General features: G+C 45.7%; 1 protein-coding gene across 1 annotated transcript in view; it reads left to right on the top strand.

The window, feature by feature from the left end:
* The window catches only part of tmem108 (transmembrane protein 108), a 118,980-nt gene that overhangs the window by 9,955 nt on the left and 87,071 nt on the right, over window positions 1–21,954 (top strand). The window contains exon 2 of the mRNA XM_060849883.1: window positions 6,946–7,036. Coding sequence (XP_060705866.1) covers window positions 6,946–7,036 — 91 coding nt within the window. The remainder of the gene's footprint in view (window positions 1–6,945; window positions 7,037–21,954) is intronic.

The following is a 21,954-nucleotide window of genomic DNA, read 5'->3' as shown; positions in this document are numbered from 1 at the left end:
TGAAAATGTGTTGCTGGTTAAAGCACAGCAGGTTAGGCAGCATCCAAGGAACAGGAAATTCGACGTTTCGGGCCAGAGCCCTTCATCAGGAATCCTGATGAAGGGCTCTGGCCCGAAACGTCGAATTTCCTGTTCCTTGGATGCTGCCTAACATGCTGTGCTTTAACCAGCAACACATTTTCAGCTCTGATCTCCAGCATCTGCAGACCTCACTTTTTACATGAAATGCTCATAGCCAGGATTAAATGGCGGTGTGGACTCGATGGGCCAAATGGCCTTACTTCCACTCCTATGTCTTATGCTCTTATGGTCTTATATGGTATTGTATCATGTTCGGCATGACACATTAGGAAGATGACAACACAGTACTGAGGTGCAAAAGGTGGTCTCAGGAATGGTATGTGGAAAGACTGGGAGATGCTGTGCTCCTTTAAGCACAGAGAGTTAGTGGGGTTTTAACTAGGCATAGTTTTGATAAAGTAAACAAGGACAAACTGCTTCTTGTGCAAGAAAGGCTGATAAACAGAAGTTACAGATTTCAGGTGATTGGCAGTAAAAAATTAGAGGAGATTAGAAGAAGCTTTTGTTACACAAAAAAATTTTTGTGATCTGGAATGTAGTGCCTGAAAGGATGCCATATACATATGTAATGGCAATATTCAAAAGGCAGTTGAGTAAATACTTAAAGAGCACTGTTTGGTAAGACTGTGGGGAATTGAATGAGGTATTATAGGAATGATGGGATGAATGTCTTCCTCTGTGCTGTATTCTTGATTTATTGTATGCTTACATTACTATACCTTGCTGTTGACTTCAAGTAACATTGTATTCTTATTTGCATTTAGTTGTTCTAATGATCCTGGCATTGTCAGAAGAACGAAAATCCACTGCACAAGAATTGTCTCCTAACTCAAGATCTCAAAATCATCCAGTAGACTTCACGACAGTAAACACAGTGCTCCTCAAACCTAGTGCTAACTCCAAAGTAATGGATCATATTAACTTGCATAGGATCTCAGATACAGATGGAAATATCTTGAAATATCTTCAGATAGTCCATGACATCAATCTGAGAGATACCAGCTTAATTGAACCCACACCTACTGTCACTCAGTTACCATTGTCAGTATCACCACTGGATATTGCCAACAATTACCATCGAGCAAAGGAGGTCATAGTTTCCACGTATAATCAAAATACTTTGTATTCAGAGCAAACACAATTACAGGAAAGAAAGTCTCGGCTTCATAAAAATGAGTTAGTGGCTCCTGGACACCTTGGTAATGTAATACTGCATTCCTCATTTACTACAAGAATATACCACAGAGATTTTGAAACAATATCTTCGTCTAGTAATCATCAAACTGAGGTGGTTTCAAGAACTTCTGACATCCATAATATCATGATGTTGAAATCTTCAACTGATGCAGGTACACTAAATGAGACCGACTACTTGCACATGCTTAAGAATCTCTGGTACACAGAGGAATCAAACATCACAGAAGAAAGGATTTCACAGAGATCACTTCTTCCTGGCTTGCCACTTAATCTGATCATTGCTTCGGAGTCACAGGTTACTTCTCTTCATGACGTGTCATTTAAATCGCAGCCACATCTTAACCTGGAATTATATGTTGTAGCAACGAGTGAATATCCCCCATTTATAGATAGACTTAAAGATTTATTGAAAGTTGGTGATCAAAACCTGTCAGCTATGATTGGATCTCACACTTCAATCTCCATGACATCGTTCAACACAATGGAAAGTGATCTTTTATCTAATTCTGTCATTCTGTCAACTGTGTCTACACCTGGGATCTCGTCAATCTTCTCCGAATGTGACACAACCGCAGCAGGAAACTTCCCGAATAGAATAATCCATGCAGAAACTAGGGGCCCTGAAATAGCCAGCAACATTTCTCAAGTAACTGAAGTAGACGAGCCTCAAGAAAAAGCAACTATCTGCCTCAGTAGAATTGACATAGCCTGGATTATTCTAGCTATCAGTGTGCCTGTTTCATCATGCTGTAAGTAAGGATTTAATTTCACAGTTATAATAGTATAGATAGACTAATATTTAGATATTGATGCTGCATGTGACGACAATAGTTATTACTGATTCACTACAAAGTTCAATGTCCAGTGCAACTAAAGCCTCAGAAATCTACATAATGAGGAATATCTAGAAAAGTTAATTTATAACATACCTCAGTTTTACAACTGAAACCATTATTTCAGATTTACTCGAAGCATTTACTTCAGAAAAAGAAGGCTGGGCACTTTTACCTAATTTAACTGTATATCTCTGATTTTGCAAATATTGTGCTGGAATATGTCACCATCATCAATAAGGAAATGCTGAAGTTATATAACTGCTCTGAAATTAAATAAATGCTGCTTTTAATCTAGATTGAGAAAGCTAACAGCAATGTGAATCTACAACTATTGTACAAAATATGGACAAAAATCCTAAGTTAACACATGACCATTAGAAGATAAATGTCCTTAATTTCAAATATGCCACAGGAAAGCAAATGATCTGACTGGTGTTCTTGATGTATCTAACTACAGGTACATATCCCTTTATCTGAAATACTCGGGACCAGCTGCTTTGCGGAAATTGGAATTTTGCAGTTTTCAGAATTAATGTAGTGTCCCCTGTCGGGTGCAGGGCAGGAACCCATAATCAAACATAAATACTGTACTGCAGCAAAAACATATGAATACTGACACTAAGCAAGGTAAATGAAGACTAGAAGTACTACCACACTTTATTTATAGAGTAGTGTACTGATAAATGAAATACATCAACCACAAATATTCAACAACATTTTATTTCCATTAAAAATTACCAGAAAAACATTCTGGAAAACTTAAACATACAAAGCTTATTTATAGAGTAATATATACAAGTTCATGGGATACATCGACTCTAAATATTCAACAACATTTTATTTCCATAAAAAACATTACAAGAAAAATATTCTGGAAAACTTAAACGTACAAATGTACAAAAGCATTACAAGAAAAACATTTGATAAAACTCAAATATACACAGCTTCAGCACTATGGCAGGCGGCAGTTTTAAAGGCTTCTTGAAGTGTCATCTGTCTCATTAACAGGTTTCTGTCTAAGCAATCTCTCTTTAATTGAGTAAGTTGCCATAATCTCTTGCTCACTGATAAATGAACATTGTTCAAGGCCAGCAATTAACTGATCACACATTTTCAACATATCGTCAATGGGGACTTTTTCAACTGTGTTCACTAAATCATCATCATCAGCACTGCTATCCTTACACTTACCTATACAGGAACCTGTATTTAAAACCATTAGCAATGTTCCCAACGCTCAAGGAATGCACGACAGGGACACCATTGTCAATGTTCAGTATTTCTTCGATGTCAGCTTCATGTAATTCATTTACACTTTCGTCTGATAAATGTTGTGTGTAAATAACAAGTCTTGCTATCGTCTTTTTCACTTCAGTGACACGTCTAGTGACTTGAGACGTGGCTTCAAGTGGACAGAGCCTGGGAAATGAATATTCAAGGCTACACGTGCTATTGTAAGAACAGACTGATGGGCAGAGGGGTGGGGTGGCCTTGTTGCTAAGGGAGGATATTCAGTCCCTTGCGCGGGGGGACCTAGAGTCAGGGAATGTAGAGTCAGTGTGGAGAGAGCTGCGAAATACTAAGGGTAAAAAGACCCTCTTGGGAGTCATCTACAGGCCCCCAAACAGTAGTCTGGATGTCGGATGTAAGTTGAATCAGGAGCTGAAAATGGCCTGTGGTAAAGATGTTACTACAGTTGTTATGGGGGATTTTAACATGCAGGTAGACTGGGAGAATCAGGATGGTACTGGACCTCAAGAAAGAGACTTTGTGGAGTGCCTTAGAGATGGATTCTTAGAGCAGCTGGTGCTGGAGCCGACCAGGGAGAAGGCAATTCTGGATCTGGTATTGTGTAAGGAACCAGAATTGGTCAGAGGCCTCGAAGTGAAGGAGCCACTGGGAAGTAGTGACCATAATACATTAAGCTTCAATCTGCAATTTGAGAGGGAGAGGGTATAGTCGGAAATGACAGTACTTTTGTTGAATAAAGGGAACTATGGAGCTATGAGGGAGGAGCTGGCCAAAGTTCAATGGTGCAATACCTTAGCAGGGATGACCGTGGAGGAACAATGGCGGATATTTCTGCGTATAATGCAGAAGTTGCAGGATCAGTTCATTCCTAAAAAGAAGAAAGATCCCAGGAGGAGGCATGGGCGGCCATGGCTGACGAGTGAAGTTAAGAAACATATAAAGTTAAAAGAGAAAAAATATAACATAGCAAAGATAAGTGGGAAAACTGAGGACTGGGAAGCTTTTAAAGAGCAACAGAGGATTAATAAGAAGGAAATACGCAGAGGAAAAATGAGGTACAAAGGTAAACTGGCCAATAATGTAAAGGAGGATAGTAAAAGCTTTTTTAAGTATGTGCAATGCAAAAAAATGGTTAGGACTAAAATTGGGCCCTTGAAGACAGAAACAGGGGAATATATTACGGGGAACAAAGAAATGGCAGAAGAATTAAATGGGTACTTCAGATCTGTGTTCACTGAGGAAGACACAAGCAATCTCCCTGAGGTAACAGTGGCTGAAGGACCTGAACTTAAGGGAATCTATATTTCCCAGGATTTGGTGTTGGAGAGACTGTTAGGTCTGAAGGTTGATAAGTCTCCGGTCTACATGCCAGGGTACTAAAGGAGGTGGCTCGGGAAATTGTGGATACGTTGGTGATTATTTTCCAGAGTTCGATAGATTCGGGGTCGGTTCCTGAGGATTGGAGAGTGGCTAATGTTATACCACTTTTTAAGAAAGGTGGGAGAGAGAAAGCAGGAAATTATAGACCAGTTAGTCTGACCTCAGTGGTGGGAAAGATGCTGGAGTCTATTATAAAGGATGAAATTACGACACATCTGGATAGTAGTAACAGGATAGGACAGAGTCAGCATGGATTTATGAAGGGGAAATCATGCTTGACTAATCTTCTTGAATGTTTTGAGGATGTAACTCTGAAGATGGACGAGGGAGATCCAGTAGATGTAGTGTACCTGGACTTTCAGAAAGCTTTTGATAAAGTCCCACACAGGAGGTTAGTGAGTAAAATTAGGGCTCATGGTATTGGGGGCAAAGTACAAAATTGGATTGAAAATTGGCTTGCTGATAGGAAACAAAGGGTAGTGATAAACGGCTCCATTTCAGAATGGCAGGCAGTGACCAGTGTAGTACCGTAGGGATCAGTGCTGGGACCGCAGCTTTTTAAAATGTCAATGATATAGATGGTATCAGCAATAACATTAGCAAATTTGCTGATGATACAAAGCTGGGTGGCAGGGTGAAATGTGATGAGGATGTTAGATTACAGGGTGACCTGGACAAGTTAGGTGAGTGGGCAGATGCATGGCAGATGCATTTTAATGTGGATAAATGTATGGTTATCCACTTTGGTGGCAAGAACAGGAAGGCAGATTACTACCTCGATGGAATCAATTTAGGTAAAGGGAGATCTGGGTGTTCTTGTACACCAGTCAATGAAGGCAAGCATGCAGGTACAGCAGGTAGTGAAGAAGGCTAATAGCATGCTGGCCTTCATAACAAGAGGAATTGAATATAGAAGCAAAGAGGTGCTTCTGCAGCTGTACAGGGCCCTGGTGAGACCACACCTAGAGTACTCTGTGCAGTTCTGGTCTCCAAATTTGAGGAAAGACATTCTGGCTATTGAGGGAGTGCTATATAGGTTCATGAGGTCAATTCCTGGAATGGCGGGATTACCTTACACTGAAAGACTGAAGCGACTGGGCTTGTATACCCTTGAGTTTAGAAGACTGAGAGGGGATCTGATTGAGACATATAAGATTATGAAAGGATTGGACACTCTGGCAGCAGGAAACATGTTTCCGCTGATGGGTGAGTGCCGAACCAGAGGACACAGCTTAAAAATACGGGGTAGACCATTTAGGACAGAGATGAGGAGAAACTTCTTCACCCAGAGAGTGGTGGCTGTATGGAATGCTCTGCCCCAGAGAGCAGTGGAGGCCCAGTCTCTGGATTCATTTAAGAAAGAGTTGGATAGAGCTCTCAAAGGTAGTGGAATCAAGGGTTATGGAGATAAGGCAGGAAGAGGATACTGATTAGGAATGATCAGCCATGATCATATTGAATGGCGGTGCAGGCTCGAAGGGCTGAATGGCCTACTCCTGCACCTATTGTCTATAAATCCTTCAAACTCTTCATCTGTAGGTTCAATTACCAGAAACATCATTGTAGGCCAGAGTCTGTGCCAAGCATTTGTTAATGTTGCTTCATCAATGTCATTCCAAGCATTAGCAACTACATAAATGGCATCCTTAAGACTAAACTCTTTCAGAAAGTCTTGAATTTCTACCTCTCTGTTGACTGCAGCAAGCATTCTGTTTAAAAAATAGTTTTTATACTTACTCTTCATGGAGCATAAAATTCCTTGGTCACAAGGCTATAATACTGATGTCACATTCGGGGGCAAGTAAATGCCAAAAACATTACTTTTCAGTTTGGGGATGTGTGGAACAGTTGTCCAGGAACAAGAACATTTTGCACTTTTCTTCCAGACCGACTTATCTGCAATGAGCTCATGCTGCTGGTATGAAGTGTTTATTGAACCAGTTGGAAAAAATTTCGCTGTTTACCCATGCTTTCTTGTTTGCAAAATAATGCACAGGCAAATTGTGTACACCTTTAAGACATCTCGGATGTTTGCTTTTCTCAATCACTGCCAATTTCACCTTGTGTGCACCTGCAACATTGACACACCCAAGATTCAGGGTTCTCCTTCAAGATCCTCTGCTCCACACTCGCAGCAATGCACCGGCACCTAACCTCTCTACAGTCAGTCCTGCCTCAGCTGAGGGTCACACTCTCTTAGAACTGCAAAGGACCCAGTCTGTACTACATCCTCAGGAGAATTCATACTCTCAACAAACAGTATTTCAACTCCACCTCAAACATCAAAAACTGTAAGTACAACAAACTTTTATCTACCCACCTCCATTACCAGCGCTCCTCAAACATTCCAGTAGATTCCTCTGAAACTGCTTGGACGCCATTAGCCATGCGGCTGGTGCAGCTGACACCCCGCCACTTCCACCCCAAACAATTCCTCATGCACCACACGTGACATCACTTCTGCCCCTCACATCATCGCTGATGTCACACGCTCAGTGACTTCTGCCCCCCCCAACTGCCGTGCTTGCCACCACTTCTGCCCCCATCAACTCCACTCACCTGCATTCTGCTGACACGTCCCCCACAGACCCTACTGTCACCATCCTTGCCCCCCAGAACCCTGAGGGGAACACCACCCCTACTCATGACTCCACCCCCATTCTCCCACCACCACGCCCAATCCAGTTACAGGCTCCACTCCCACTCCCAGCTCCACACCCACACCAGATCCCAGCTCCCAGCCCTGCAGAGTTTTCACCATCCCTCCAGACCTTCCCCTCACTGAGGACGAACAATCAGTCCTCAGCAAAGGACTCACCATCATCCCCCTCTGTCCACGCATCAATGAATTTAATACACACCGTGATGTCGAACACTTCTTCTGCCACCTCCACCTCCAAGCTTACTTTCACAATCAGGACTCCTGCCCACCTTCCGAGGACCTCTTCGCCCGCCTCCAATACACTGCATCCACCTGGACACCCCTCGCTGGCCTATTACCCGCCCTCTACCTCTTCATTTCCAACTGCCGCTGGGACATTAAACGCTTCAACCTGTCTAACCCCCTCCCCCACTCCAACCTCTCACCCTCACAACTCGCAGCCCTCCAATCCCTTTGCTCCAATCCCGACCTCACCATCAAGCCAGCAGATAAAGGGCGCGCAGTGGTAGTCTGGCGCACTGACCTCTACACTACTGAAGACAAACACCAACTTGAGGACATCTCTTCCTACCGCCCCCTCGACCATGACCACAACCCCCCATCACCAAACCATCATCTCCCAGACCATACAGAACCTCATCACTTCAGGAGATCTCCCACCCACAGCTTCCAACCTTATAGTCCGGGAACCCTGCACTGTCCGGTTCTACCTCCTTCCCAAGATCCACAAGCCTGATCACCCTGGCCGACCCATTGTCTCAGCATGCTCCTGCCCCACTGAACGCATTTCTACCTAGCTCGACACTGTCCTATCCCCCCCTAGTTCAGGAACTCCCTACATACGTTTAAGACACCACTCACACCCTCCACCCTTCCAAGACTTCCGTTTCCCTGGCCCTCAATGCCTCATCTTCACCATGGATATCCAATCCCTCTACACCTCCATCTGCCATGTCCAGGGCCTCCATGCCCTCCGTTTCTTCCTCTCCCGACGTCCCCAACAGTACCCTTCCACTGACACTCTCATTCGTTTGGCCGAACTGGTCCTCACCTTTCACAATTTCTCCTTCGAATCCTCCCACTTCCTCCAGACCAAAGGGGTACCCATGGGCACCCGTATGGGCCCCAGCTATGCCTGTCTCTTTGTTGGCTACGTAGAACAGCCGATCTTCTGTAATTACACGGCACTACTCCCCACCTCTTCCTCCACTACATTGGCGCCACATCGTGCTCTCGCTAGGAGATTGAGCAATTCATCAACTTCACCAATACATTCCGTCCTGACCTTAAATTTACCTGGACCATCTCTGACACCTCCCTCCCCTTCCTAGACCTCTCCATCTTGATACCGACATTTTTTACAAATCCACCGACTCCCACAGCTATCTGGATTACACCTCTTCCCACCCTACCTCCTGCAAAAATGCCATCTCGTATTCCCAATTCCTCCGCCTCCGCCGTATCTGCTCCCAGGAGGATCAGTTCCACCACAGAACACACCAGATGGCCTCCTTCTTTAGAGACCACAATTTCCCTTCCCACGTGGTTAAAGATGCCCTCCAACGCATCTCGTCCACATCTTGCACCTCCACCCTCAGACCCCACCCCTCCAACCATAACAAGGACAAAACACCCCTGGTGCTCACCTTCCACCCTACAAACCTTCGCATAAACCAAATCATCCACCGACATTTCCACCACCTCCAAACAGACTCCGCCACCAGGGATATATTTCCCTCCCCACCCCTTTCTGCCTTCCACAAAGTTCCCTCCGTGACTACCTGGTCAGGTCCACGCCCTCCTTCAACCCACCCTCCCATCCTGGCACCTTCCCCTGCCACCGCAGGAATTGCAAAACTTGTGCCGACACCTCCTTCCTCACCTCCATCCAAGGTCCTAAAGGAGCTTTCCACATCCATCAAAATGTTACCTGCACATCCACCAATATCATTTATTGATCCGTTGCTCCCGATGCGGTCTCCTCTACATTGGGGAGACTGGACGCTTCCTAGCAAAGCGCTTTAGGGAACATCTCCAGGACACCCACACCAATCAACCACACTGCCCTGTGGCCCAATATTTCAACTCTCCCTCCCACTCTGCCGAGAACATGGAGGTCCTGAGCCTCCTTCACTGCTACTCCCTCACCACCAGACGCCTCATCTTCTGCCTCGGAACACTTCAACCCCAGGGCATCAATGTGGACTTCAACTGTTTCCTCATTTCCCCTTCCCCCACCTCATTGCAGTTCCAAACTTCCAGCTCAGCATTGTCCCCATGACTTGCCCTACCTGCCTATCTTCTTTTCCACCTATCCACTCCACCCTCCCCCCTCGACCTAGCAGCTTCATCCCCTCCCCCACTCACCAATTGTACTCTATGCTACTTTCTCTCCACCCCCAACCTCCTCTCACTTATCTCATCACCCTTCAGGCTCTCTACCTGTATTCCTGTTGAATGGCTTTTGCCCAAAACTGCTCCTTGGGTGCTGTAACCGATTTTACTGCTCCTCGGATGCTGCCTGAACTGCTGTGCTCTTCCAGCACCACTAATCTAGAATCTGCTTTCCAGCATCTGCAGTCATTGTTTTTACCTACACCCAAGATTAGTTAATCTGTCCTTAGTTTCCTTAAAACCTGTGGTGCTCTCTCATTAGCCGTTGCTAATGTTTTTCTGGGGATATAGCACCGGTAGAGAGCTGTTTCATCGGCATTGTAAATTTGTTCAGGACTAAGGCTTTTGTCAGATATCAGCTTGGCAAATTTACCAACATAATTTTCAGCTGCTTCATGGTCAGCAGAAGTCTTTTCACCACAGATTTTCAGGTACTTCACACCATTACACTTCTTGAATTTCTGCAGCCAACCTTCTGAATATTGACATTCGCCTTTAATGTTCAATTCTTTATGATATTTTCTAGCTTGTTTCATGAACATCAAACCAGTCAGTGGCATATGTTCACACTTCGTTGCATAATCCAGTCCATCAACACATGATTAAGATCTTCATTTTTTTTGCCCTCTGCAGTGTTTTCCTATTTTTACTAGTTGATGGTCATCACTGTTACCATAAAACTTCAGTAACTTGTCTTTCTGTTTCTTGAAATCATAGTCAGTGGTAGTTCCGACATCATATTCTTCAGTAAGATGCCACACAGCCACACCACGATCAAGCTTCTGCAATAACTCTATTTCTGCATTATTGATAATGACAGATGCTTCCTTTTCTTTATGTTATTGTTAGCCATAGATGTACCTGCACCTCTTTTTGACATGTTCACTCTAAAGTTAAATAGTTTAGCACAGTAAATGCAATAGTTTAGATCAGAGTGGTGCTGGAAAAGCACAGCAGGTCAGACAGCATCCGCAGAGCAGGAAAATCGACGTTTCGGGCAAAAGCCCTTTTCCAGCACCACTCTGATCTAAACTCTGGTTTCCAACATCTGAAGTCCTCACTTCTGCCACAATAAATACAATACACAACTGATGCCTCCGAGTGCTGTGCCACACGCCATGTGGGTCGAGTGGATGCGACCCACATCCACCAAGAAAACCCCATGATGTTATGCAGACATGACTGATGCTGCACGCTCCACGAGAACCTTCGGTTTTCGGAGCTTTTCGGTTTTTGGATGCTCGGATAAATGGATACGTACCTGTATTAACATAGTCTTTGCGGAAGAATGATGCATTTCTGCCACCCCAGGCAATTACTATAACACTATTTTGTGTTTTCACTCAGTGCACAGTTTAAAAGAAAACTTGGAACAATGTATTTAGGAACAGGAGTAGGACATTAAGTTGCTTGAGTCTGTTCTGCTATTCTTTATGATAGTGCCTGATCTGTGATGTAACATTGGCCCATATCCCTTAACATGGTTGGATAACAATAAACTATCAATCTCAAATTTAAATTTCTAATTGATCTAACACAAGAGTTCCAAACTTTCACCATTGTTTCTTCATAGAATGTCCCTAATATCACTCCTGAAAAATCTGGCTCTGATTTTTAATCTATACCTGCTAGCCCCAGTCTTCCCAAAGTGCAAGTAATTTCCGGTATTAGATTCCCTACAGTGTGGAAACAGGCCCTTCGGCCCAACAAGTCCACACCGACCCTCCGAAGATTAACCCACGCAGACCCATTTCCCTCTGATTAATGCACCTAACTCTATGCGCAATTTAGCATGGCCAACTCACCTGACTTGCACATCTTTGAACTGTGGGAAGAAACCGGTGCAAACTCCACACAGTCACCCAAAGCTGGAATTGAACCTGGGTCCCTGGTTCCTTATTAACTGGTGCTGTGAGGCAGCAGTACTAGCCACTGACTCACCATGCCGCCCCTAAAAATTTCAAATATTTACTATCTATTCGACTGAATATCATGAAAACTTTGATCAAATCATTCCATGATGATATCAATTTCAAGGCAACTCTAGAATATCTAAGGTAGAGGGCATGTTTGGCATGTTGAAAGTGAAGACTGCAGATGCTGGAGATTAGAGTCGACAGTGTGGTGCTGGAATTGCACAGCAGGTCAGGCATCATCTGAGGAGCAGGAGAGTTGACGGTTTGGGCAAAAGCCCGATGAAGTCCAATTCCTGATGAAGGGCTTTTGCCTGAAACATTGACTCTCCTGCTCCTTGGATGCTGTCTGATCTGCAGTGCTTTTCCAGCATCACACTCCCAACACTTTTGGTATGGTAGTAATGTGGAGGTAGTATCCTTGTCTCCAGACTTGCTTCAGAAGGGTGTAATAACAGCTCTAACCAAGATCATTAGAAAAGGAGTACTTTAATTGGAGTTTACTAAGGAAGGGAATGCTGACAATATTTCAAAAGAAATGAAAATTATAGCAATAAGAAATTGAGATGAGGGAGGTCATGGAAAGGCTGGCAATATTTAAAATGCATTAGGTTATCTACTTTGGATGAATTGCCAAGTAAGTTGGGGTAGGGATAGCAGATCAGCTTGCCAGAAGGTTTGAAGTTTCACTAGATATAGGAGAGGTGCGATTAGAATGGAAAGCCTGATACAAGAAAAGTTTTGAGGTTACTCTTATTAGTTGTAGGCTTATTGGTTTAATGACTGTCATGAATAAGGTTTTATAAGCAATACATCAGTGGAAAAGATAAGCAGGAAACTGGAAAATGTTAGGTAATTTTGAAGAGCTGGTTTTGATATATAAAAGGTTTCACTATTCTAATTTTGGTGAAAAAAATGCTTGATGAAGGGAATGGATTTTAAGAAAACATAGAACAATATAGAGCAAAACAGGCCCTTTGGCCTTTGATGTTGCGCCGATCTGTGAACTATTCTCAGCTCGTCCCCCTACACTATCCCAAAATCATCCATGTGTTTATCGAAGGATTGGTTAAATTTCCCTAATGTGGCTGAGTTGACTACATTCGCAGGTAGGGCATTCCACGCCCTTACCACTCTCTGAGTAAAGAACCTGCCTCTAACATCTGTCTTAATTCTATTACCCCTCAATTTGTAGTTATGCCCCTTCGTACAAGCTGACGTCATCATCCTAGGAAAAAGACGCTCACTGTCTACCCTATCTAATCCTCTGATCATCTTTTATGTCTCTATCAAATCCCCTCTTAGTATTCTTCTTTGCAATGAGAACAGACCAAAGTCTCTCAGCCTTTCCTCAGAAGACCTTCCCTTCAGACCAGGCAACATCCTGGTAAATCTCCTCTGCACCTTTTCCAATGCTTCCACATCCTTCCCGAAATATGTGGACCAGAGCTATAAGCAATATTCCGAGTTTGGCCGCACTAGCGTTTTGTATAGATGCAGCATGATATTGCGGCTTCGGACCACAATCCCTCTACGAGTGAAACATGACATACTGTATGCCTTCTTAACAGCACTGCCTACCTGGGTCTATGAACATGGACTCCAAGATCCCTCTGCATATCCACACATACCAAGAATCTTTCCATTGAGCCTTCACCTCACATTTAGCTGCATTGAACTCCATTTGCCACCACTCAGCCTAATTCTGCAGTTCATCCAAGTCCCCCTGCAACTTGCAACATTCTTCCAAATTGTCCACTACTCCACAGACTTCAGTGTCGTCTGCAAATTTACTAATCCATCCACCTATGCTGACTATTTTCAGAGAACCAGTTTCTAATTCAAACTGCTAAATCACCCTCAATTCCATGCCTTTGCATTTTCTCCAACAGCCTACCATGTGGAACCTCATCAAAGGCATGTATACCACGTCAACAGCCCTACCCTCATCTACATGCTTGATCACCTTCTCAAAAAACTCAATGAGGTTTGTGAGACACGACCTGCCCTTGACGAAACCATGTTGACTATCTGAAATCAAATTGTTGCTAGCTAGATGATTATAAATCTTATCTCTTATAATTCTTCCCAAAACCTTTCCTACAACAAAAGTAAGGCTCACTGGTCTATAATTACCTGGGTCATCTCTGATGCCCTTCTTGAACAAGGGCACAACATTTGCAATCCTCCAGTCCTCAGGTACTAAACCTGTAGGCAATGATGACTCAAATATCAAAACTAAAAGCTCTGCTATCTCTTCCTTAGCTGCCGAGAGAATCCTCGGATAAATCCCATCAGGCCCAGAGGACTTGTTTACTTTCACTCCTTCGAATTGATAACACCTGTTTGTAACTAACTTAGATCCTATCTAGTCTAATATCTTGTACCTCACTCTTCTCCTCTATGAAACAAGCAGAAGTGACTTATGCAGATAGAACATAGAACATAGCAAAGTAGAATACAGAACAGGCCCTTTGGCCCATGATGTTGTGCCGAGATTTAATCCTAATGTGAAATACAGTGACATAACCTACGCACTCCTCAACTCACTGCTATCCATTTGCATGGCCAACAGTCATTTAAGTGTTCCCAATGACTCTGCTTCCACCAGCACAGCTGGCAATGCATTCCATGCATCCACAACTCTCTGTGTAAAGAACCTACCTCTGACGTCTCCTTTATACCTTCCTGCAAATATCTTCAAACTGTGACTCCTCGTACCAGTCAAACCTGGGGAAAAGTCTCTGGCTGTTGACTCTATCTATTCCACTCATTACCTTGTATACCTCGATCAGGTCTCCTCTCTTCCTCCTTCTCTCCAGAGAGAAACGTCTGAGCTTATTCAACCTTTCTTCATAAGGCAAGCCCTCCAGTCCAGACAGCATCCTGGTAAACCTTCTTTGCACCCTCTCCAAAGCCTCTGTCTCTTTCCCATAGTAGGACGACCAGAACTGGACAAAATATTCCAAGTGTGGTCTCACCAGGGATTTGTAGAGCTGTAGCAAAACCTCACGGCTCTTAAACGCAATACCTCTGTTAATGAAAGCCAAAACACCATATGCTTTCTGAACAACCCTATCCACTTGGGTGGCAACTTTCAGGGATCTGTGCACTTGCACACCCAGATCCCTCTGTTCCTCCACACTGCCAAGAATCCTGTCTTTAATCCTATATTCAGCATTCGCATTCGACCTTCCAAAATGCATCACTTCACATTTATCCAGGTTAAACTTCATCTGCCATTTCTCAGCCCAGCTCTGCATCCTGTCTATGTCACACTGCAGCCTGCAGTAGCCCTCTATACTATCGACGATCCCTCTAACCTTTGTGTCATCTGCAAATTTACTAACCCATCCTTCAACCTCCTCATCCAAGTCATTTATAAAAACTACAAAGAGCAGAGGCCCAAGAACAGAGCCCTGCGGGACCCCACTCAACACTGAATACTTTCCATCTAAAACCATTCTCTGCCTTCTATCAGCTAGCCAATTCTGAATCCAGATAGCCAAATCTCCCTGTATTCCATACTTCTTGACTTTATGAATGAGCATATGAATGAAGGAGTCATTGAATTCAGATCATACTCTGATATGAAATGACAAATCAATGCAAGAAAGATTTAATTGGTTGAAGCCTGCCCCTGTAATCGACACTCCTCTTCTGGTAATCAACCACGGTGAGTGCTTTTTTCAGTGCATGTTAGCTGAGAAGTATTTACTTGATAAAGATCTTGCTATAAAGTTAGAAATGACTGCATCTTTGATAATTGGTTTGCTGTGTGGAACTTTTAGTTATTTATTTTACGACAGTTTGTAATATCTTCAAGATCTTGTGCATATCAAGGCCACCTATGTGGTTTAACCCAAAGAGAATTAGACATGGTAGTTGTGAATAAAAACGTGATGTGGAAATATTAGCAGCTATAAAAGAAAACAGTAATGTTGCTTTCAGTTCTGCAAATGGATTCTGGCCCATGGATAATTTTTCCATCTGATACTGACCTGAATTGTTATTCAAGTTTTGTTTTGATCTCCAACCTTTTATGATTTCTTTAAATTCCTGGTGTTGAAGAAGGTTTGTGGCAGAGGCAAGGTATGAAGCTCTTTTAGAAGGCAGGGAGAAATGTCTCAGGCTAATGGGATTAAAACTACCTGATGAAGGAGCAGCGCTCCGAAAGCTAGTGCTTCTAATTAAACCCGTTGGACTATAACCCGGGATTAAAAGGGTTTGAGAAGTTAGGAATACGCTGGCTGAAAGCTTTATTTCTGCTGACAGAGGGAATACTTAACTAAGTCAGAGTAGAAAATGAACTGAATGCTGCATTTGGTATGGAGCAACCTTCCAAGTAAGATTTACATCCAGAATTAAGGGAGAAGGACAGACAAAAGGCCAGTGAAGGGGAGAGAGAAAGAAACCCACACTGCTAACTGACACAGCAGTGAATCTGAGCAATTGCTGCCTTTGCTGTTTAAATTCATGTATCTCTGGCCATTGGAATGCATCTAGGAAAACTTAACAAATAATGAAACTCACACTCGTCTTGGGGGAAGCTGTGTGGGAGAGCTCACAGCACAGGAACAGATAAGTGCATAATTTTCCATGTGTAACCTTTGCTGTAAGTTTACAGTAGTGAGCAGAGTGGATCTTTCTTGATTAATTTTTTTTATTGAAATCCATTTCTTGATTAAATTTTTAAAATATAAACCATATGTGGATAGCAAATTTGGTTCCCTTGTTCACGAAGGGGAGTAGGGATAACCCTAGTAACTCTAGGCCGGTGAGTCTTACCTCTGTTGTGGGCAAAGTCTTAGAGAGAATTGTAAGGGATAGGATTTATGAACATCTGGATAGGAATAATGTGATCAAGGATAGTCAGCATGGTTTTGTGAAGGGCCGTCGTGCCTCACAAACCTTATTGAATTCTTTGAGAAGGTGACTAAGGAGGTGGACGAGGGTAAAGTGGTAGATGTGGTGTATATGGATTTCAGTAAGGCGTTTGATAAGGTTCCCCATGGTAGGCTACTGCAAAAAATACGGAGGTATGGCATTGAGGGGGAGTTGGAGGTTTGGATTAGGAATTGGCTGGCTGGAAGAAGACAGAGGGTAGTAGTTGATGGTAAAGGTTCATCTTGGAGTGCAGTTACCAGCGGTGTTCCGCATGGATCTGTTTTGGGACCATTGCTGTTTGTCATTTTTATAAATGACCTGGAAGAGATACGAAAGTCGGTGGAGTTGTTGACAGTGAGGAAGGATGTGGCAGGTTACAGCGGGATATAGATAAGCTGCAGAGCTGGGCAGAAAGGTGGCAAATGGAGTTCAATGTCGCTAAGTGTAAAGTGATTCACTTTGGTAAGAGTAACAAGAAGATGGAGTACTGGGCTAATGGTCGGATACTTGGTAGTGTGGATGAGCAGAGGGATCTTGGTGTCCATGTACACAGATCTCTGAAAGTTGCCACCCAGGTAAATAGTGCTGTGAATAAGGCATTTGGTGTACTGGCTTTTATTGGTAGAGGAATTGAGTTCTGGAGTCCTGAGGTCATGGTGCAGTTGTATAAGACTCTGGTGCGGCCGCATCTGGAGTATTGTGTGCAGTTTTAGTTGTCATACTATAGGAAGGATGTGGAGGCACTGGAACGGGTGCAGAGGAGGTTTACCAGGATGTTGCCTGGTATGGTAGGAAGATCATATGAGGAAAGGCTGAGGCACTTGGGGCTGTTTTCATTGGAGAAAAGAAGGTTTGGGGTGACTTGATAGAGGTGTACAAGATGATTAGGGGTTTAGATAGGGTTCACCATGAGAACCTTTTTCTACGTATGGAGTCAGTATTACGAGGGGGCATAGCTTTAAATTAAGGGGTGGTAGATATAGTACAGACGTTAGGGGTAGATTCTTTACTCAGCGAGTCGTGAGTTCATGGAATGCCCTGCCAGTAACAGTGGTGGACTCTCCCTCTTTATGGGCATTTAAATGGGCATTGGATAGGCATATGAAGGATAGTGGACTAGTGTAGGTTAGGTGGGCTTGGATCGGCACAACATTGAGGGCCGAAGGGCCTGTACTGCGCTGTATTTTTCTATGTTCTATGTTCTATGTACTAAGTTACCCTAGAGCACACTTTTTAAGAGCAAAAAGACAGTGCTATTTTCTATTTCTGTAGATTGTGAAGGAACAAAGATGACCTTTAGTAGAGTGATATGCTCTTCTTGTCGGATATAGGAGGTTTGGGAGAGTTTACATGTTACTGAAGATTATGTGTGCAGGAAGTGTGTTTGATGGCGAATCCTATCAGATCGAATACATCAGTTGGAGCAACAGCAATGAGGAATTTGCAAGAGCTAGGAGGTGTGATGGATGGCAGTTATAGGAAGGGAGAAAAGTTGCAGATACAGTCAATAGATGGGTTAACTCCAGGAGAGGTAAGCAGATAGTGCAGGAGTTTTCTGTGGCTCTGAAAATGTGTTGCTGAAAAAGCGCAGCAGGTCAGGCAGCATCCAGGGAACAGGAGATTCGACGTTTCGGGCATAAGCCCTTCTTCAGGAATGAGGAAAGTGTGTCCAGCAGGCTAAGATAAAAGGTAGGGAGGAGGGACTTGGGGGAGGGGCGATGGAGATGTGATAGGTGGAAGGAGGTCAAGGTGAGGGTGATAGGCCGGAGTGGGGTGGGGGCGGAGAGGTCAGGAAGAAGGTTGCAGGTTAGGAAGGCGGTGCTGAGTTCGAGGGATTTGACAAGGTGGGAGGAGGGGAAATGAGGAAACTGAAGAAATCTGAGTTCATCCCTTGTGGTTGGGTGGTTCCGAGGCAGAAGATGAGGCGCTCTTCCTCTAACCATCATGTTGATATGGTCTGGCGATGGAGGAGTCCAAGGACCTGCATGTCCTTGGTAGAGTGGGAGAGGGAGTTAAAGTGTTGAGCCACGGAGGGTTGGGTTGGTTGGTCCGGGTGTCCCAGAGGTGTTCTCTGAAACGTTCCGCAAGTAGGCAGCCTGTCTCCCCAATATAGAGGAGGCCACATCGGGTGCAGCGGATGCAATAGATGATGTGTGTGGAGGTGCAGGTGAATTTGTGACGGATATGGAAGGATCCCTTGGGGCCTTGGAGAGAAGTAAGCAGGGGGGGGAGGTGTGGTGCATGTTTTGCATTTCTTGTGGTTGTGGGGGAAGGTGCCAGGAGTGGAGGTTGGGTTGGTGGGGGGTGTGGACCTGACGAGGGAGTCACAGAAGGAGTGGTCTTTTCAGAACGCTGATAGGGAAGGGGAGGAAATATATCCCTGGTGGTGGGTCTGTTTGGAGGTGGCAGAAATGACGGCGGATGATACACTGTATATGGAGGTTGGTGGGGTGGTAGGTGAGAACCAGTGGGGTTCTGTCCTGGTGGCGGTTGGAGGGGCGGGACTCAAGGGCGGAGGAGCGGGAAGTGGAGGAGATGCGGTGGAGGGCATCGTCGATCACGTCTGGGGGGAATCTGCGGTCCTTGAAGATGGAGGCCATCTGGGCTGTACGGTATTGGAACTGGTCCTCCTGGGAGCAGATGCGGCGGAGACGAAGGAATTGGGAATATGGGATGGTGTTTTTACAGGGGGCAGGGTGGGAGGAGGTGTAGTCTAGGTAGCTGTGGGAGTCAGTCAGTTTATAGTAGATGTCCGTGTTGATTCCGTCGCCCGAGATAGAAATGGAAAGGTCTAGGAAGGGGAGGGAGGAGTCTGAGACGGTCCAGGTGAATTTGAGGTCAGGGTGGAAGGTGTTGGTAAAGTGGATGAACTGTTCAACCTCCTCGTGGGAGCACGAGGCAGCGCCAATACAGTCATCGATGTAGCGGAGGAAAAGGTGGGGGGTGGTGCCAGTGTAGTTGCGGAAGATGGACTGTTCCACATATCCTCCGAAGAGGCAGGCATAGCTGGGGCTCATGCGGGTGCCCATAGCAACTCCTTTGGTTTGGAGGATGTGGGAGGATTGGAAAGAGAAGTTGTTCAGGGTGAGGACCAGTTCAGTCAGTCGAAGGAGGGTGTCAGTGGAAAGGTGCTGGTTGGTATGGCGGGAAAGGAAGAAGCAGAGGGCTTTGAGTCCTTCGTGATGGGGGATGGAGGTGTACAGGGACTGGATGTCCATGGTGAAGATAAGGCATTGGAGACCGGGGAAGCGAAAATCCTGGAGGAGGTGGAGGGCGTGGGTGGTGTCCCGAACGTAGGTGGGGAGTTCTTGGACTAAGGGGGACAGGACCGTGTCGAGGTATGCGGAGATGAGTTCGGTGGGGCAGGAGCAGGCTGAGACAATGGGTCGGCCGGGGCAGTCAGGTTTGTGGATTTTGGGCAGGAGGTAGAAATGGGCGGTGCGGGGTTGTGGGACTATGAGGTTGGAGGCGGTGGATGGAAGATCCCCTGAGGTGATGAGGTTATAGATGGTCTGGGAGATGATCGTTTGGTGGTGGGAGGTGGGGTCATGTCCAAGGGGGCAGTAGGAGGAGGAGTCCACGAGCTGGTGTTTAGCCTCAGCAGTGTAAAGGTCTGTGCGACAAACTACTACCGCGCCTCCTTTGTCCGCCCGTTTGATGGTGAAGTTGGGGTTGGAGCAGAGGGAGTGGAGGGCTGCACATTCCGAGGGTGAGAGGTTGGAGTAGGTGAGAGGGGTGGACAGGTTGAGGCAGTTAATGTCACGGCGGCAGTTGGCTAGAAAGAGATTGAGGGCGGGTAATTGGCCAGCACGGGGCGTCCAGGTGGATGGGGTGTGTTGGAGGCGGGAGAAGGGGTCGTCAGAGGGTGGGCGAGAATCCTGGTTGAAGAAGTAGGCACGGAGGTGAAGGCGGCGGAAGAATTGTTCAAAGTCTCGCCGCGTGTTGAACTCGTTAATCCGAGAGCATAGGGGAATGAAGGTGAGGCCTCTGCTGAGGACTGATCTTTCATCCTCAGAGAGGGGGAGGTCTGGAGGGATGGTGAAAATACAGCAGAGCTGGGAGCCAGGACCTGCTGTGGGGCTGGAGCTGGGATTGGGGGCGGGGACGAAGATCGGCGTGGGGACAGAGTTAGGCGTGGAAACAGAGATCGGCGTGGGGGCGGGGATAGGCGTGGTGAGGCGTGGTGTCGGAGATCGGCGTGGTGACGGTGTTTGGCGTGGGGGCGGAGTTGGGCGGGTGATGGATATCGACGTGGGGGCAGGGTTACGCGTGGTGACAGAGATAGTCGTGGGGGCAGAGACACATGAGGCGTTGTGGTCGTGCAGGTTAGTGATGTCACTGGGGGCAGAAGTTGCTGCGGCGACAGCAACCCAAGGGGCGGAAGTGGCTGTGGCGACGAAAGAAACCTGTTATTCCCGATAGCCGTGGGGGTCGCGAATCCGTCGGCGATGGTCTTCCTGGCGATCATGGAGGCGGTTGTCTGGGCGGCGATCGTGGAGGCTGCGAGGTCGGTGGGAGCGGAAGTGACGTCATGGTCGGCGGCGGCGGTTGTTGCCGTGGGCACTGTAGCGGCCGCGTGGTTAAAGGCGCCTGACTGATTTCGGAGGCTGATGGAAGATTCTGGAACAGTTGAGGAACTGAGAGTGTGGGGTAAGTACATGAAAGTTTTTGGTACTTACTGTCTTTAATTTCCGATATGGCTAGGAAGAACTGTTTGTTTAGTGTTTGGATTCTTCTGTGGATGAAGAAGAGCAGAGGTCCTTTGCAAGTCTTTGTCCTGATCTGGGGTAGGTCTCTTTGCAGGGAATGTAGGTAGCGACGCATGGCTGCAAGCGTGGAGCGGAGGATCCTGAGGGAGATCTGTTGCTGGAGGCTTCAGATTTGTTGTAGGTACTGGTTGTCCTGGTTGGGTCCACACCAGGTCCTAGCTCCCAGCCCTGCCGTATTTTCACCATCCCTCCAGACCTCCCACTCAACCTGTCCACCCCTCCTACCCACTCCAACTTCTCACCCTCGCAATGTGCAGCCCTCCACTCCCCCCGCTTCAACCCCAACCTCACTATCAAACCAGCAAGACAAGGGAGGTGCGGTGGTAGTTTGGAGCACCGATCTTTACATTGCTGAGGCTAAACGCCAGCTCGCGGACACCTCCTCCAACTGCCCCTTGAACATGACCCCACCTCCCACCACCAAACCATCATCTCCCAAACCATCCATACCCTCATCATCTCAGGGGATCTCGCATCCACCACCTCCAACCTCATCGTCACCCCACCACCACCCGCACCGCCCGTTTCTACCTCCTGCCCAAAATACACAAACTTGACTGCTCCGGCCGACTCACTGTCTCAGC

The sequence above is a fragment of the Hemiscyllium ocellatum genome, chromosome 34 (genome assembly GCF_020745735.1).
Source record: "Hemiscyllium ocellatum isolate sHemOce1 chromosome 34, sHemOce1.pat.X.cur, whole genome shotgun sequence".
In the NCBI taxonomy this organism is placed as follows: Eukaryota; Metazoa; Chordata; class Chondrichthyes; order Orectolobiformes; family Hemiscylliidae; genus Hemiscyllium; species Hemiscyllium ocellatum.
This window is presented reverse-complemented; position numbering and strand designations above follow the sequence as displayed.